General features: G+C 38.4%; 1 protein-coding gene across 2 annotated transcripts in view; it reads left to right on the forward strand.

The window, feature by feature from the left end:
* LOC112995756 (phospholipid phosphatase 1) overlaps positions 1-19771 on the forward strand; it is a 72718-nt gene that overhangs the window by 16737 nt on the left and 36210 nt on the right. Inside the window, exons 2-3 of one of the 2 annotated variants that reach the window (XM_064501882.1) lie at positions 12693-12844; positions 16471-16751. In XM_064501882.1, the coding sequence (XP_064357952.1) occupies positions 12693-12844; positions 16471-16751 (433 nt within the window). The remainder of the gene's footprint in view (positions 1-12692; positions 12845-16470; positions 16752-19771) is intronic. The other variant, XM_064501881.1, reaches the window with a different exon arrangement.

Here is a 19771-nt window from a genome sequence, read left to right on the forward strand (position 1 = left end):
TTAATTGTTATGTGCACGGGTGAGCTAGCAACTACATTTCTCCATGCTGTTTCAGACCTCTAAAGAGGCATTTCAATTGCAGTTAAATAATCTGTTGAATTGCTTGATGTTATCTTCCAATTTTAGATTTCATGTAGTTGCTCCTGTAATCCTGTAAAGTTCAGTGTGCGTTCTTTTCTGATCTAAAATGTGGGAGAAACATCTGTATTTCTTACAGTTAACTTATTTAAATATATATATATATATTTAAATATATAAACCTTTAAGGAATGATGCAGACACCTATTTAACTGCCAAGGTATCTAAATTAGAACAAGACTTGCCAGGGATTCCTGTCTGTTCTGTTAATATTTTGTTTTTAAGATACAGATTCACTGTGTGAATCCTACAGAAGTATTGCCTGTCTGTGTGCAGGCAATCAGATTGTACCAATCACTTGTGGACTTCCATGTTGAAGTTCACGTTTCTAAAGAGTTTGTAGTTTTGTAGCAACAGTACATGTTATCCAGATCGGTTTTCTTCAAATCGAATGTTTTAAAAACCTTATAAATTACGTAGGTTCTTCCTGTGTCTAATGGATGTGTGGGGGAGAAGTAATTAATATAATAAGCTAACCAGTTTTCTTAGTTTCAGTTTTAGATTTTTTTTCTTAAGCGTTGGCCTATTAATGCAGCAAATCTGATACCTGGTAGGTAGGGTTCAAATTTGTGGAGCTAATGAGGTTTGTAACTATTGAGCTCCTTGTAAAAAATCACTTTCTGAGAATAATGAATGTTGCTACTGGACATCAGTAAACTAAAGATGATATTCCCTGTATAAAGGAAGGGGAGGGAAGTCTTGCTTCTGAAACCACTGGGACTCTAAAGAAATTAGTGTTTAAATTATATGATTGTTCCCTCTTGCAGGTGTCTAAAGAACTGCAGATTTAGACTTTAGGGTAGAGTGTAAGATTATACGTTGGACAAACTGCTGAGGTTTTTTAGCTCCTGCTGAATGTAGCTTCAACCTTGCCTCCCTTCACAGTGGAAGGAGAAAGCTATCAGGCTGGGAATAGGAGAATCGGACATTCAGACTGGTTCTTGTTTTGGACTGGCTCAGTGGAGGCTTGAGACTTCTTCCAAATCAACTGAAGTTTTGAAAGTAGTTCATTCCAGAAACAATATCCTCAACAGAGATAGCTGGCTCGTAAAAGCTTATTGAACAGTATAACTGTGATCATTCCATCTCTAGTCAAAATGTTATTATAACCTAAGACTTTTCAGAAAAGATCAGGTGCCTTCATGAAGGAAATGATGCTAACAATAGGGTCTAATGCTAAGCAAGTAAGAGCTGATAAACTGCTCTTTTGTGCAAACTCTGTTCTGTTATAATGGAAAATGAACAGCTTGTTTGTTCCTAAATAGGACTTATAGCTTGGCTTTGTCACATCACAAAGTAGAAAGAAGAACTTGTGGGAGAAAAGTGAGGGAAGGAAAAGGTAGCATATCTGTATCTGCAGTGTGTGTGTATGTTGTTTGTTTCTCTTAAGTTAATGAGTAGCTGAGCAGTCATAGCCCTTCCCCTTAGCATTCAGCAGTGTACAGGTGTCCCTGTACCTGGTTATTTAGTCCTTAGCCCCTAAATCCTTGTGAACCATGAGCAGAAATGCTCTGGATTTTGAGTGCAGCCTTAGCAAGGGGTATACTGTCTTCACAGTGCGATAAGAAATGGCCTGAACATGTTGTGGTATAATGATGAAAGGTCCTGTTTGGTTCAGTAGTTAGGGATAGGCCCATAGTGGGACATAATTTCCACCCCCCCCTCCCCCCACCCCATAACCCTAAAACATCAGAAACAACCACCTCACAAAACATGCAGTGATGAGTATGGCATAGATATTCTGTTGGGCTGGAAGAACTTACATGGAAGAAACCATGCTGCCTAAACATTAAGTATCTTAAAATCTTCATAAAATGTTTTGAAAACATTTGTAGAACATGCTAGAGTATAGTGTTCTTCAAAAGAGAGAATATAAAACTGATGCTCCTTAAATTCACAGTTCTATCTGTAACTATGCCATATAAAACTGTAAGACTTGAAGTCTTTTATCACCATTTATTACCAAGAAAGAAAATCTCTGGGAAGAACTGATACTGATTCTTTTCCAGGTGCCACTTTATAGTATCATACCACTCAAACCTCAAAATTGTTTCCTGTGTCTGGATGAAAAGCATGTTTGTTTGGTTTTTTTTTTTTGCTTTTTGTATTAATATTTGGAGGCTTAGGAGGCAAATAATACTTGGTAGTTTTCTGGAGAAATGAATCTCTTTAGGCCACTGTTCTGAGCAGCTCATGTCCATGAGATGATTGACAGTTCACATACCTAAGATGATCTTTCTGATCTTATACCTTCCTCCCCTCCCCCAAATGAGTCTTTTTTCCAGAGGAATAAAGAAATGACATGTTTAACTCATCCCAAATAATGGAGTATTGTCCTTATAGGTTGCAACTCAGAGTATTTTAAAAGGAATCCCTAAGAAGCTGTACTTGATCTCATGCAGACACTGTCAGAGGTCAGAAATACCAGATCAACTCTTGCATAGTATAAATAAGAATATAGATGAGGGATGAAGAGAGCCTTTACAGGTATATTTACATGTGTCCTATTCAGATGGCTTTTTCTAGTGACTTCATCTCCAAATCTACTTTCTCTTCCTCCAGTCCTTTTGCTTCTTACAACTGTTCTCCTCAGCCTTGCAGCTTCTCCTAGATCTAAGATTAGGTGTGGGAGGAGGAGGAACAGAGCAAAGGAGGCATCTTTGAGGCATTTTTCTGATCACAAGAGTGGAACAGAGCAACTCTGGTCTCGTCTGCTCCCCTTGCTAGGTTCTGAGCAGGACTTCAATAGTTTCCTGCCAGAGCTTGGTGTGGCTGCTCTGTTTGAGAGGTGAAGGGAAGCAACCCCTGGGTAAGTTCCTATATGCTGGACTGATTCATGAGAGAACTAGGATTCAGTGCTTCTAACTCAAACTGCCTCATTCTGCTTTTGGGAAACATAGCAGTTGGCCACACCTGTTGCTACTAAACAAACTAATGCAAATGCTGATGTTCCTGACTTACAAACAGGGAAGTGTTTAGTAGTAAATGGAGTAAGTTCATTTCTTTGGGGTGGGCTCTGCTGCTTGTGACTTGTTTGGGAGGTCAAGTTGTATTAAGGATTGTAGAACTTGAATTTCTCCACCTTGAAGACATAAGACATCCAAAAATACATTTAGGTAGTCATGTCATGTTGTCTTTAGAAAACAGTCTTGGTTTGATTTGGCAAAGGCCGCTGTCTTCAGTAGCATGATGCCTTCCCTAAAGGGACCCACTAGTTTTGTTCCTCTGCCAAGAGGAACAAAGACTAATTAATCTGTTACGTATTAGGCTCGATGTTTATGGGCATGTCTCTTTACCACATGTATAAATGTTCTGATTGTAACTTTTCCTAGGATTAGTAGTAGGAATGGTAATACTCTGGAAACCATCTACTGCTTTCTTCTCTGACAATGTTTTAATTTTTGTTGTTGTTGTTTTACAAGCAGAATCTGTTTTGCAAAAGTAAAAGCTTTGATTAAAAGCAGCTATTTGATTAAGGAAGCAAGCACCTATTTGGCTAATTCCTATCTTTCTCGAGCAACAAATGCAATTGCTACTGTGGTAAAGACTGATAAAGCAGGGGACTGTAATGAAGCCTATTTAAGACTGTTACATTGGTTGATATGTACTTCATTGTTTGCAGTCACGCCATAACTTTATTGCCCCTTGTTGGTAGCTCTGCAACTAATTTAAATTTACCTTTTTGGGCAATGTTGATCTCATACCAGGTTGTGAATTTCATCTACTGGACATTAATTTGCCAGCTTGTACTAATACAAATGAATATCATTTTTGAGAAACCAGTCCTTTGTAATTATTCTAAGGAATAAACTAACTTGTGTTTGGCCAAACTCTGTTTAAAGCCAGCATAATAATAATGTTTATACTGTGAATAGGGTTAACTTATAGGGCTAATATACTTTGGTTAAACTGAGTAATTCTTAGGTGAGAACAGTGCTGTGGGGGATAGAAGTTCAGAAATGGCAGTAGCTACATCCAGCTTTCTGGCCCAGCCTCACTATGGCAAGAGTGTGTTGAAGAATTCGATTTGAAATCAGATGAGCAAGAAGACTGAGAAGCACTGATTCCAGCTTATAATTGTAATACAAATAATGCTTACTAGATAAACTTTATTTAAAAATAAATAAAATTGCAGCAGCCTGATTAGTAAAAGTCTCAACTTGGATGCTGTGGATGTGTTTCTTTTTTTCCCTTTGAACTCTCAACCCTTCAGATGTACTTACTAATACAGTGGTGAAGAGTGTGGTATAAAAAACTGAGTAGAATAGTTGGCAGCCTGGCAGTGGAAGGAACTTGGAACAAAGGTTTTTAAAATGCTAAATGAAGCTTGGTAATAACTCTAAGAAGGTAAGCTGTCACAGCGGCTTTGACTTATTTTTGAAGGGATTACGTAGCATAGTATGTGAAAGTGTTAAAATGAGCTGGGGGAAATGGGAGAGGGAATTGCAGCTTCAATATTTAAAGGCTGTCATTTAAGCAAAAGAGCAGTCTGTGGCATGAATTTCTCCTTTCTCAAGTCTCTCACGTAGTTACTTGCTGATGACATCCTAGACTTCAGACGCTGGGGGAAGGGTAGGGGAAGGGACTGCATCAGAAGCCCCAGATGGGCAACAGGGAGAACAGGTGAAGGAAGAAAAAAGGATCTTTTCTATACTGCCTTTTCTGTTTCCCTTCCTCTGGGTCATCTGATAATCTCTGTTCCTTCTTAATCAGGAAAATACCTATGCAGAGAGATTGTTTTTACCCTTTTCTTTTAGAGACAGTTGAATTACAAAATGCAGCTGTTTATCTTGGTGAACTATGGAGTGATGGTATAAGCTCATTCTTGCTAGACGCACTTCTAGATTCTAAAGGTCTGTAAGATAAGGAAAGTAGCATTATTCTGATACTGAGCAGAAGAAGCTAAAGTCTGACTCTTATCAGCAAAGAGCTGTACGTTACCATAACCAGCCGTCACAGAATATAAACTGTTACACAGAGCAATGCTCAACTTGTAAAAGTTCTGAACAAGGTGTTACAGAATACTTGCTTCCAGACAGGATTCCTGGTGGTGTGCAAATGAATACTGTGGATGTCTGTGCTGATGCAGTTAGTAATGAACCTCTACAGAAGAGGCTGGGGGAAGTAGTGTGAATTTGTGCTTTTTGTCTTTGATTTCTGATGAAAGAACATTTAAAATCTTAAAATACTACTTATGCTTTGTGGGGTTTTTGTGCTTTTTGTTTTTTTTCTTTTTTGCATAAGAAGTTCACTGTCCTCCCCCCCCCCCCCCCCCAGGTTTAAGTTCCTCTACGCTAATGAAGCTGGCATTGGATAAATGAAAGTGGTGGTGACCTCTTTTGAAGAGCTAGGAGAAGGGCTAGGAAAGCCTTTTAACCTACATTTCTAAACTCTGGAGGGAGAAAAATATTGCTACCCACTGTTTGAACATAGATGTATAAAGCTATTTTGTAGGAAACATACCTACCATTTCCTGGTGTCCATCACTTTTCCTCTCCTCCTAATCTCTCTAAGATACTTTTCTTGTAGAATGAAGGTCTGTGTCAGTGGCTGATCAGTAATGGTGGGAAATGAGACCAGGAGGAAGAGGGAGTTTCCAGACTAAAACAACATTTGGAAAAAAACCTCATTATTTAGATCTGTAGTTTCAAATGATTACCTCACTAAAATCTTAGGGAATGAAATCATGGAATTAGAAGGAGAATCCTGTATATGGTTAACTGAAATGTAAGAAGTAAATGCCCCCCAGCTCTCACAGGAGAGGAAGGTAACAAGTGAAGTTGCACAGGAGTCTGCACTGTTCAGTATAGGCAAAAATGCCCTGGATAAGAGTATGTACAGTGAGGTAACAAAGTTGGTTATTCAGATCAGTAAAGGTAAAGGATGGCTACTAAGCTTGCAGAGAGCCTGGTATGATGAAGACTGGACAATAACATGGCAAGTGAAATTCAGTGTAGTTAAATGTCAAGTGATGTCTTTTGTGGGGAAGGTAGGAGGTGCAACTCAAAGGTTGTGCATGAAATACTCTCTCATAACCTGAGTGGTTACGGTCAGCTTTTAGTTCCATGATGAGATAAACGTCATGCCCAGTAGCAATGAAGAAACCTAATCAAGGTTAGGAACTGGGAAAGAAATAGACCTGTGCTGTACATGGTATTTGCAGAAAAAAATATGATCAGTCAGAAATTGCAACAGCTTGTGAGGAAGTCCAGTGCATTAAACTGGATGAGTCAGGCTATTGGAAAAGCATGCTATGCAATTTTTTAATTTTAGCCTCATCAATGAATGGAAGTACTTGCATTTCTACCATTTGTATTCTGACTGGAAGGCAGTTTCAGAGGCCTATCTAGCTTGTTAGGAATAGCTTCAATTAACAACCATATCTGTGGCTATTTAATGCTTGTTCTTGGACAAGTATTGCTGCTCTTTCTTGTATCTACTGCCTATGTAGCTAGTTGATTTACAGCCCTTCTGTCCTGCTAAACTGCAAAACTCAATTTTTCTAGTTCCTGTAAGAAGACTGTACCTTCCTAGTCCTCCTTTGTTTTGCATCTGACAAATGAGTTCAAACCAAGTATGTTTGTAGATTCTGGTTGAATGCCATTTCAGAAGAAATTCTTGTCAGTGCTTTGTATTCTTAAGCTAGCTAAAAATACTAATGCCTCTGAAAAAGGCTTGTCTTACGGATGCATTATATTAATGTACAACAACCATAGGAAACAATTTCGTGCGTGCCCCCCCCATCTATTTTGAACTGGCAAGCTGCCAGCTCCTCTGAGGAGTTTAACCTCCAAGTGCACGACTCTGAACTTAACAATACACAACTCGCCATCTGTTCTCTTCCCTCAGTCTTTAGCGTTCCTTTGCAGGAAGAACTGGATGACCGTGTTCTTCCACTGTGTCAAGGAATTGCCTCCTTTGTCAGCAGTATGTCTTCCAGTTATGCCAGAATCACTAATGAATATTCACTGAATAAAGTTTGTTTGGTGACCTGATCCTAGTGATTACCCTACTGGTAACCTTTTTTTCCGAGCCTTATAGTTCCTCCCTTAACATACCTGTTCTCATCATCCCTTCAGGCAACTTCTTCACCATGTTACAGTTCACTCGGGTTCACAAGTGAACCTAACTTGGGATTCATATCAGGGATGCTTTTTGGTATTATCATATGGGAAGTACTTAATACTGAGCCTTTAATGACAATCTGCCTTCTTCACTCCACTAATGTTGTGGTTTGTTTGTTTTTAACACTTGTGTATACAAATCTGACTTTCCTTTTTGATGTTGCAGAGTTTGCCCTCTGAAACTGTAGCTTGTTTAGGGGAAAATGGCTATTTGTAGAAAAAGCAAACCCTTCCTTTTAATTTATAGAGAGGCAATGTATGACTGATATGCAAGGTGAGTAGCGTTTTTTTCTTTTCCCCACTAACTAGCTGTTGCATATCCTTGCTACTTTTCTTTAAGAGAAATTACTTTGACTTTATGTGGAGAGGTCTTCTGGCTAGGAAGCATAAAATCTCTGTACCACTGTAAAGACTTCTTCTCTGACTGACTGTATTTGGGGAGTTTAACACTAATGATTGTGCCATTATGAAGACAAATATGACTTGATTTTCAGTGATACCCAGTCCTATCGTGTAGGAGATATCATAGGAAATCTGCTACAGTGCTGCCCTCTGAAATTATCATATCTCTGAGTAACAATAAGTAACATACAAAGTTAGGGATGCTCCTATGATTGGAGGCTTTACATCTTTCATCACTTACGTCAGTGCTTCTGCTTGCATTTTTCCCACTTGTGCTGAGATGAAAAAGCCAAACTTTCTATACTCTCTCCCCAGCTGCATTATCTTGTGGGGAGATGAGTGGGTGCTTGCACTGCAGAAAATACTTAAGGTATATATTTGAAATACTTGAATTTGAACTTCAAAATTAAGGGTTTTTTAACATATATATTAAAAAAAACTTGCTGAATCATTTTTAAAAAAGTATTATAAGTTTTCCTTTATGCCTATATGTGCCAGAAACCTTATAAATTGCTGCCTCTCTGTGCAACTTTTCCTTCCCTTCCCCCCCCCCCAAAAAAAACAATTAACAGTCAAGCCAATCTATGTGCATTTAAAATTAGTAAATTAGACCTGTTGTATGGTGCATGTTCTAAGGGATGACAAGCATTTACATTCAGAATTTTTTCATCAGAAAGACATGAAAAGCCAGTACTGAGATGTTGGCCTTTCAGGCTGTCAACTTCCTTGGATTGAGCAAATGGTAAATAAGAAATGATGTAGCTTAGAAGTTCTTAGAAGTTCCAGAAGTTAAAACTTTTGTTTCAAGGATTCATACAGCAGGTTGTCTTTCAGTACTGAAATGTCTTAAGCAACAATAAGGCAAGAAATGACTAGTGGAATTACTCCTTAAATCTGTAAAGCAGTTGGGGGAAGCTGCAGAACACTTAGTTTAACTGTGCAAGCATTTTTTTTAGCAGTGTTGTACTGAAGTGCACACACATCTTCCAGTGAGCTGTTTTACTTCCAGCCATGTAGATATCTAGAACTTGTCAGACTGTCTCAATGAAATTATGCTTTCTAACCTAAATTCTGGATCATGTTTATCATGCTATACTCAATTTTGCAACTGACATATTCAAGTTTGCTTTGCTGGTTATGACTTCTGCAGACTGTTTATAAGGTTGTATTAGTATTGGGAATAATAGTGAACAAGTAGATGACCTTCAGATACAGACTTACTATTTTCCTCCAAGCTCTCTGGAACAAACTCATCCTATAGTTTCGTTTCCAATGCTGGTATTTCAGTAGGCCACTCATACCATGCTAGACACAAGTGATAGCATAATACTTTATTTTCTCTCAATGATACAGCTTTAAAGAGTTGTATTCCAGAAAGGTTAGAATCCTTCCTGATGTTGTGAGGGGGTCTTTTGTTTGTTGTTTAAGCTGATTATTCAAAACTTACTTGTTTCCAGAGTGAAATGAAGTTTTTCAACCATGCTGTTTGTAGTTTTGGTAGACCCAGAGAGTAGTCTGTGGAAGACTAACCAGATGAAGATGCATCTCAGACAGTGAGGCCATAGTTCTTCTCTGGAAACAGGCTGTAATCTACTTTATTCCTGGAAGTAGTAACCAGCAGTGTAGGTTTTCTAGCGCAGACAATGCAAAGATACTGTCCTTTGATCTAAAAAGGGTTGTGAGAATATTAGGAAGAGAAAGAACAACAACTCTCAAATCCTAAAAATGTTGAAAACTATGCATTCGAGAAGGAAAAAGAAAAACAGTAAAGCAGGTGGAAAAAGTTAAAGGTGTACTGGACAGTGAGCCTGTAAATATTGAGGTTTTTGTTTTTTCCTTTTAGAGGTAAGAGCAAAGTGGTATTGGTTTCAAATAGACTAAATTAGATGGAAATGAATTATGAAAGAGAATGAACTTGAAAGAGAATGCATTTTAGTAACTTATTTCAGCTCATTCTTGCTTAAAAGCAAAACAAACACAGACCTTAGGCTGCTTGCTTAGCTATTCTGATTGCATGATCTTGATGTATGAAGGTACTGCAAGTAATTCCAGACTCTGTTTTCCAGCATAATAATCTGAATATTGCTGAAGAGTGAGCACACATTTCCAGCAGCTTCTTGCAAATCTGCTTAGAGCACAGCTTGTCGTCCACTGCATCAGGGACTTCTGTTCCCTGGATCCATATGCCATTATTATGCATTTCTGATTTAGTAGCCAGTAATTACATACCAAAAAAGAGTTCAGCACTCTGGAAACTTGCTGGCAGTTTCCGCCCTCCCCCAACCCCCCCCTCCATGAAAAGTTGAAACAATCAGGTGAGGGTGGGAGGAAATGAGGAATAAGCTATAATATCACTATTCGTAGAACAGATCTTCACAGAGGATGATGCAGAGCCAGTAACAGGATGCCAGTGGCAGGTCCTGGTAGAATTAGCAAGTACTAGTGCCTGTATGCTGAAGTTGTTACTTTTTAAACAAGCAACTGGTTCACCTTGCCAATTAAAACTGCCTACTCTAAAGTAAATAATTTGGAGAATTGCTCTTATTTTGCATATGCCTCATTCTCTAATTCTGGAGACCTTAAAAATACATCCTTCTCAAATAAGTAGTCTTGAATCTTGGTGTAAATAAGTGCAGAAAAAAGGATGAAGTTTTCACTTAAGTATTTTTCACTATAGAGTAAGGCTGTAGTTCAACACCATTTATGGTGACAAAAATCACTCCCCCTCATTCTGTCTGCTCACTACTGCTTTTCCAATTTTATTTATTTGTTTTTTATTTGCACTACTACTTATCTAGCTAAAAGCTAAACAGCTGATCATATAGATACGCTGTCAATAATACTAGCACAGGGAGAGGGCAGAAGTCAGGGCTGGACTGCAGAGTTTTTCAAAACCCCGCTCCTCTTCCTGTTGGAAAGGAAAAATTTCCTTTATTTTGACTTCCCTCCCTGCCCCCTGCTTGTACTCTCTTCCTTCCCTTCCCCTGCCAAGAAAGAAGAAACTGTTTTGGGTTCCAGGTTTCTAATAGGAATGGTTAAGCTTTGCACTGTACTGTGGAGTACAGCTTGCAGGGCTCTGAGCTGGCTGGTGTCTGAATGCTTCAGTCCCTTGGAGAGGTTCTGAATTGGCCCTTTGACATGGAACTGGAAATACCGCCACTGTGCCATGCCAAATTCTTATGCTGTTTTTAGAGGGGAGGTTTTGCATGCTATTGATTTATGACCGTAACGGCACAGAACATATTTGATCCTTTATGCAAGGTGCTTAGCTGGACTACTTGGGCACTATTACAAGCCCTTAACCACTGGGTTGTGAGTCAGTGCTGCTTCACATTCATAAGAGACCACTTCATTGAAATTTTTACCATATGAGCTATTAGTTTATTATTTGGTCTTCCTTGCCTAAGACTAAAGCTTTGGTTAAGCAATCGCTTTTGTGTGAAGTAAAGAACAAAATTCATAGCAAATCTCTGATGGAACAACAGTATCCCTCGTTCATTCCTGGCCCGGGAGTCAGGCTTCGTTTGAAAGACAGTCCATGGAGGTCGAAAAGGGAAAGAGATTTGCAAAGGCTCTGAAGCTTGTTGTGTGTGTTTTGCTATTGTTTTGGATTGTTTTAATCCTGACTGTGACCCTCCCAGTTCTCCTACTGCTTGCTTATTCTATTTTTCCTTGCCTTTTTTTTTTTTTCTTTTCCCCCTCTCCATGCTTGCTTTTGCTTGCAGATATCTATTTGGGACTGGTTGGTACATATATGGAAAGGAAGAAGTGGGCCATGCCCTGACACTGAAGTCCTGAGGAAAGACTTGTGACTACAACTACATCCTCCTCTGGGGGAAAGGAAAAAGGGAGGCAGTTATCTTTCTGATCCCCTACTGGTAGACTAGGAATGTCTCTTCCTTTTTGTTCCTGTGGGAATGGGACTGAATGTTTGAGTCTGGTTCATGACTTTTATTGTCTAACTCTAAATAGGTATGCATTTTTTTATGTGGTGTTGCTGAATTTTGAGCTCATGATCAACTGCTCTTAATCACTTGAACTCCGCAAGGCTATATATCCTGAAGTTAATGATGTTCATTCTTTTTTGTTAGATGTTTTTGGTAGTCTCCTCTTTCTTCTTTTTCCATACAGTTGTTTCTTAGAATATTCACCCCTGTACTCAAACAGATTGTGTAGACTCTGCTTGTGTTTCGGGGTGGAGGATGCAGGGTTTAAAAATGTGACTTTATTTGTATCCTGTTTTGAACTCCTTTTTAACTCTGCTGTTCAGCTTACTTCCTTGAGTTAGTGTTGCAAGTCTGAGGTGGAATAGCACAAGCCATTGTGCACGTTAACCTTACGTATTCTGTAGAGCTTAAAATGAGCCAAAGACTTCCTCTTTTGGTGGAGAAGGGAATAAAATCCGTGCCCTGAGGCTGTAGGGCATGTGCAGTGACCACATTGTTCCAGGGAACTACCCAGTGTGTGTGCAAATAAGAGAATCGCATGCATGTGTTAAGTTGGTGGGGTTTTTTCTTTCTTTTCTGTGTCTCTTTCTGAACCACCTTTACGCTCACACTTCCTAAAGAACCCCCCTTTTCTACTTCGGTGAAATGCAATTTATTCTCTCTGACTCATAAAGCTGGCCAGAGAGGGTATAAGGGGGCAGCTGCTGCTCGCTGGAACACAAAGGAGTAGTGGACAATAATGGCAGTAGCGGCAGACTGAGCAACTCTGTGGTTGTCACTAAACGGTTCACCCGGTCATGGTTTTAGGCTGCTTTCATACTTGATGTGCACACAGACTTGTAGGTGAAGGTGAGAGAAATTCTGTCCTGCTCTCCTTCCCCATGCAAGTATATGTGATTCAGCAATTTCTGAGGGCTGCAAAGACAAGAAGGCAGCCATTGGAAAAATAAAGTGCATACCCTTCTGAATTGCTGCATGTCTTCTCCTCTTTATGCACTTTTCTTTGAAAATGTGGGGGTATAATCATCATTGGAGTCTAAATATTGCTTATGTAATGTATTTTTTTATTCCTTTTTGCTAGCTGGCTTGCCTTTTGCAATTCTCAATTCAGGACGTATCCCCTTCCAGAGAGGAGTTTTCTGTAGTGATGAATCCATCCGATATCCATACAAAGAGGACACCATTTCTTACAAGTTGTTAGCAGGAATAATTGTTCCTTTCAGTATAATTGTTGTAAGTCAAACTCTTCTTCATTGCATTTGATTTCAACGGGGATGGGGAGAGGGAGGAGGGGCCCATCTGTTAAAACAGATTCCTAAAACTGTATTCTAGAGTGTCTTGACTTTCAAATAATGCCCTAAGAGCAGGTACTAAAGCAGTAGAGATGGTGTTCTGGTAAGGATCACTACGAGCAAACTGAATAGCTTGCTACTGACAAAAGGGAAGGTTCCCCTACTGCGTTGTCTTTTGCCACCACTAGTGTGTCATCTGAACCAAGATAAGCCAGTGAAATTCCTTAGCCTGGTGCAACATTGCTTTGCTGCCTTTTTTTCCTCCTTTCTTTCCCCTTGCTGGGTTACTGAGAGAAATGGCTATGGAAAAAATTGGAGAAGCAGCAGTGCTGCTACAAGAAGTGGCAGGAACATGTGGTCAGGCATATGAGGAGAGCAGGATCTCTTTAGGTAGCTGTGGGTGTCTTATATCTTGTGAAACTGCACTTTATTCTAACAATGACCCTTCCACAGGGATTTCGGATTCCCTGCTCTGATGTGCTAAAAAGCTTCAGCCCACACACATCTTTAGGTGACATCTAAGCTCATCACAGATACAATTTGAGCAGAGTTAGAACTATTATTATTATTATTATTATTGTTATTATTAATTATTATGCCAAATCAGGTTTTAAAGTATATAACTATTTAACCAAGTATACTTCAGGAATTAAAAGCAGAAAAAGGAGCAGTTAAATGTGAAGCTAAGCATTGTCCAGCTGTTTCCCTCAGCTAATGGATTAAAATCAGGAGGGATGTTATGGTCATCTGACTTTCTCTCTTGTATAAGAGGCATGGATTTTTATCTAGGTTCCAACATTAAGGTCAGTTTGTACTTATAGTTGTTCTTGGATGGAACCAAGAACCCCCCACCCCCTATAGAAATGTGGGACTAGAAACGAAAATTGTGACTCAGCCTAATTTCATTTTCTTGGAAAAACTGGCCTTCCAAAAACTTTCAAAAACACTCTGAAGACCTGAGTAAGACTTGTACCTCTGATGCCTGTTGTATGCTGTCACTGCGATTAGCCATGTATTCCATCCATTGGCAGTACAGTTTTCTGGCCTTTTCCATGCCTCTGACTGGAAGTGGGCTGCCTGACATTTAGTTGCCTCTTCCTTGCTTTGCTGTAGCTTGCCATCTAACTATGTCCCAGACCTAAAACCTGTTTAGTGCAGTGGCCCTATTGCTGTTATATAAGCCACTGCAGTAGATGGTCAAAGGACAGACTTGCATAATCGGTAGCAGGAAGCTTGAGGTATGTATTAGCATGACTCTTGCTTAACTTCAGGCACATGCATTTGGATTTTTAAGGTAAGATCCTTACAAAAATACTTCTGGAGTTGAAAAATCTTTTCATTTTTTTGAGTTTAACTGGCAAATGGTCTAAGCTGACAGCATATTGGTAAGTTTTAAGGTAGGACTACTTTTTTCACCTTGGACTAACTTCAGTAGTTGGTATTACATAAGAGCAATCATCCTGGTCACAGTTGAGGTCTATCTAGCTTAGCGTCCCATTTCTAACAGTGGTCAAAACAGATATGTAAAGACGAGCATAGGAATAGATCAAGCAAATAGTGGTGTTTGCCTCGAGTGCTTTCCTAGCAGCCATCTGCAGCTCAGGAACTTCCCGAGTCAGGGAAGGCTTCAGTGAATATAATAACTTTTAATGGATTTCTCTCCTTTGAATTTGTCTAATCTCCACATGGACTCTCATAAACATTTAACTAACAATGTTATTTTTGTAACATCAGGGACCTTCTCTTAGTAATGAAATCAGGTTTTTCTGGCAAGATTTAAAAGTCAAGTGATAAAAGGAAATGTTGGTGTTTCTTCCTGAATGCCTTCAAATTAAACAAAGGATAACTATTCTAATGTTTGGATCCAGTGAGGTGGCTCCATTTGACATCTCCCTCCTCAAACTGAGATGAGAGTGGCATCATGGCTGTCTTAGTTCACCATACTTGTAACTTGATGAAAGCACATACTGGCTACATTATTTCTCTTGATAATCATCATCAGTAATATGAAGAACAACTTAAATTTAAAGAAATAAATTGAAAGGAATTTTAATTCATTATACATCAGACTTATCTAAGTGCTGAGAGAGCACTTCATCTGTAGTCAGTGAGTGAATTAAGACAAAGGCTCTCTGACATAGAAATTTGGGTTATTGTCTGCTTTAAGAACAATCCTTAATCTACTTGTGTTCACTGCTGTATCTTCTGCTCTCCAATTTTGGCAATACATGTGGGCGAGAATGGCGAATAGTCTTCTTTCAAATTTCGCAGCACTGTTAAAAGGGATTCTTCATCTATCCGTCAATATGTTATCAAGGCTGTGATTAGTTTTGTTCAGCTGTGCTCATTAAGAAGTTACTGTCTGGGATAGATTCCATATAAGAGCCTACCACCTCTACTTTATCCAAAATTTAGGTTTCTCAGCTTCAGTCTGTGTTTATGGCATGGTGCAAAGTGCAAAACTTGTCATACACCTGGTTAGATTGTTCCTTTGCCTTACACCTGCAAAGCTGCTGAGAACGGCTTTGCCCACTGTGTCAGAATGTCTAATGCATTTTCATTCATGCAAGCTGTACTTTTCTGGGATCATGGAAACTTGATTATCTCCCTGCTGCTTCCTCCATCAGGAAAAAATTAATCTAAGTGACAGAATGAGCTATCACTTGCTATTTACAGGATTTTTTTTTTTTAAAGGTCATTTTTACATATATGCATACAGTCCTGCACCTATCTGATAACCTGTATGAGTGGAGCCTTTCCCCAAAAGATGGGGCTGGCTGGTTCATAATCTAACCTGTTTGGGTATACCTGTTTGTGCATTAAAAATGAGGCTGAAATTTTGTACTCAGAAAAGACAAAAATGCAAAAGACAAAAATGAGAGGAAAACAAAAGAAAAATCTGTCTTTCTGTGAACACTTGAGATAGACTTTGATACCTCTTATACATGCAAGGTTTGGGGGGCAGGGGGGAAAAAACTTAAAATCCTCAGTAGTGTCTTTTCCTTCTGTACTCTTATTTTAATATTTTCTTTTCTCCCCTAAAGATTTAATTTTCCTGAGCAATAGGAGGTTTCTTTAAATAACTGTCCTTTCACATCTGGAAATCAAGTCTAGACCCTTCAGAGGAGTCTCTGGCTTTACAAAAATCAACAACTTTCTGATACAGTAGATAGAACTTGCTCAGCAGAAGTTTAGCTAGAGGAAAAAAAATATGTAGAATAAAATGTGATACTAGAGAAAATGTTTCTAATTAGGACTATGTCAAGTAATATGGATAAATGTTTTATTCTGAGCAGGCTTTCTTTTAATAGATATTCTGAAAATCATACTTCAGTTCAGCAGGAAGCAGGATAAGGAAAGAAGGCTTCTCTTTCACATAAAAAGTTTTACGTATTTGGAAATGGTTACTACGCTGACTCCTGGAATATTCCTTAATTCTTCCTACAGCTTAATGATTACAAAATTAAGTTCTGAAACTACATGTCAAAGTGTTAACAACAATAGAGCAACATTTTTTTTTTAAAGCAGATAAGTTTCTTTAATTACTGTCCTTCTCTCTCTTTTCAGATAATCCTAGGAGAGACCCTGTCTGTCTCTTATAACCATTTGCACTCAAATTCATTTGTCAGAAATAACTACGTAGCCACTATTTACAAAGCCATCGGGACCTTCATTTTTGGAGCAGCTGCTAGCCAGTCATTGACGGACATTGCCAAGTACTCCATAGGCAGACTGCGCCCTCACTTCCTAGCTGTGTGTCAGCCTGACTGGGCGCGAATCAACTGCACTCTAGGCTACATTGAGAACTTCTCCTGTCAAGGAGACAAAGCAAGAATCAACGAGGGAAGGTGAGTCTGACTAACCTCATATGCTTGGTTGTGAGGGCTGCGAGTTGTTGTTGTGTGGAATGTTGTTGTGTGGAATGTTTAAACCTCTGAAATGACCTGGAATGATGAGTTTGGTATCTACTGCATGTTTCATGATTTTTTTTTTTTTTTTTTTTTCCTAGAATAAACTTATAATGAATTTTAAGTCTTGAGCCTATACTGTTTGGACTCTGAGACTTTTTTTTTCTTACTCTTTGGAAATTTCTTTTCTTAGTGTACAGAAGAAAGCATAAAGTATCCTATATACAACTCTGCTTTTTAACAAAATGTGAGTAACAAGTTGAGTTTTGACTGGATTCTGTTTATTTGATTCTAAAGTCTCTACATATCCTAACAAAGAGAAGACTTTGAAATTTGCTTTCAAAAGAGGATGTGGACTGGGAAGCCAAGTAATTCAGATTTAAAATGGAAGCTAATAAAAAAAATCAGATTTAGCTATATAAAATATGTGGGACTGTTAAAAGAATCACTGTATTCAGTTTGCTTGTTATTAGGTTTTTGTTTACCTTAAATATTTAATTGCTGCAATTAAGCTAGCAAGATAATGAGAAACAAAAATGAGTCACCTGATGCATTTGAGTCATATCCCTGTAGTGTAAACTACATTTGAATGCTAATGAACATGTTAAAGCATGTTCAGAATAATTTCTGGTGTTAAAATGGCTTAGACTCCTTAGAAGCTTATTTTAAGAGAAACTCCTTCCTCTTGATCTCAAGATGACCTATATATCCTTGTAGTTAGAGAACTCTTCAGTGACAGAGAGTCAGAGTGTGTGTGTGTGTCTGTCTGTCTTGTTCATTCTCGTCTGCTTGCTGGCACTTCTAGTCAGTCCCCTCTTGATCTTCAGTATTCCTTAGCAGCTGTAGAAAAATGCTGCATATTGATTTGGTTTGGGGACCAGGTGTTGCTCCAAGTCATGCACAGCAGCTGTTTAAATGTTCCAGGAGCAGTTTATATTCTGAAGGATTGTTGGTAGGAGGTAGAAGTGCATGATAAATAGTCAACCAGTATAGTATATGATCCTAAAATGAGCAAACTTTATGCAAATATTTTATGGACAGATCAGAGCTTATTCTGTGATAAAGCTTAATGTAGAGGAGTATGCTTCATGATCAAGTCTTTCTTTTACTAATGCTGCTAATAGTGAACAGAATCTCTCCTGAACACACATTCTAACCTTTTCCAGACACAAACAGATTGTTAGATGGACTTCCCTTGTCTGTGAGTAGCCCTGTAGAGTCAGAATATCCTCCAGATACAACACTTATCTCCTCTGTTCCAGGAAAGCATGTGATCTACTTCTAAATAAAACCTATTCTTCACTTTCTGTGACTGTCAACTTCAGTTTGGAAAAAGGCAGCGTAAGCCAAAGAGAATTTCCATGAAAATATACAATATAAAGAATTTTTGAACACTAAAGTTGCTGACTTTTTTCAAAGACCTTTGATCTGTGGTAGAACAAGTCTGAATTGGACTTCACCACCCCCCCCCAAAAAAAAAAAAAAAAGAAAAAAAATCCTTAGAATTTTATTTGCTAGACAGGTCAGATCTAACCAGGAAATGAAGCAAAACTTTGGCAGTATGCTTTTAAGTTGAAGATGTCTTGGTATCTTGTCCATTTTGCAGATTTTAGTGTGGTGAATTAACAGAAGTAACTGCCAAAAATGAATTCTTTTGTGATTAAATCTGCAAGAGAAGATAAATGGCAGTTTATAAGACATGAAGGGAAGAATATAGGTTTTTGTTGCACATTATATTGTGGCAGGGGGAAGCGGAGACAGGAATGTCAAAGTGTTCAGATGAAGCAAGGCTATGTTCTTCCTATAATCTTCTCAATTTAAGGTATTCTTGTACCTTTGCTTCAACAATAGCTTCCCAAATTGGTATTTTTTTATTTTTTAGTTTTGCACTGCAATGCAGACAGATAGTTGTCCAAGTTTCAAACAGAGTAAGTTGTTAAAAATGCTACGCATCCCTAGGTGTTTTGTGAAACTCAGAACTGGACTGCTTTCAGCATGGAACTGTGGGATCCAAATTCAGCTTTGGGATAGCTCTGAGTCTTCAGTTAAACTTCTGCTTGCTCAGAATGACCCTAAAAAGACTTCTCAAATGAAAAGTGGGAGAAGGGAGGGGGGGGGGGGTTTCTGAGCTCTTTTTAATGCCTAAAACGGTCTTGAAATAAAACTTTTCTGATTTTTGAGAAGGCTGGTCTGTAGTAGAAGTATCATAACTTTTAAGATGAGGTTAAACTCAGATTTTTTTTGTTGTTATGTGTGATTCTTGAGAAGTTCCATAAAGCATCCCTATAGACTGCATAGTTATGTATAGTGTAAATCTATCTTTTTGTCATCAAAAGTACTTTTTTGTACTAGTGAAAAGCTGGCTGGCAGAAGGATGAAAGGATGTATTAGCATCTTGCAGTTTTTAGGATTGAGTTTAAAGGTATTTGACCTCTGGAGTTGGACGTTTCCCTTTTTTGACTAAACAGTAATGTAGAAAGCTGTGTGATTGATCTTTTCAAGAATAATATTCTAATGTGGAATCACCTTAGATTGTTTAAGCAAACATTTTAACGTCTACAGACAACTGCTTTTTGGTCTCCTGGTTAGTTAACTGATCAATGAAGATGTGGAAAAGATTTGTTTTCCATTTTAATATCTTAACGTAAACTTTTTTACAAACTAAACTTTTAAATTTAAAGTATTAACTGTATTAAGTACACTTCTGGTATTATGCCTGTATATTACCAGGCCTTTGTTCAGTTTCCAAAACTTGTAGTATTGTTGCATTTGAACTTTTGAGTTGTGTAGATATATCTATATATATCAGGATAATTTATCCTCAAACATGAAAACTTTTTTTTTTTTTTTTTAATTTAGTTGTGTGGCAGTTACACAGGGGAGAGGGGAAGGAAGTCATAGTTGAGTGATCATTAGCTTCTATTCTTCCCTGTATGTCTAGTGCTTTGAAATCTCACTAA

Source organism: Dromaius novaehollandiae, chromosome Z (genome assembly GCF_036370855.1).
Source record: "Dromaius novaehollandiae isolate bDroNov1 chromosome Z, bDroNov1.hap1, whole genome shotgun sequence".
Classification (NCBI taxonomy): Eukaryota; Metazoa; Chordata; class Aves; order Casuariiformes; family Dromaiidae; genus Dromaius; species Dromaius novaehollandiae.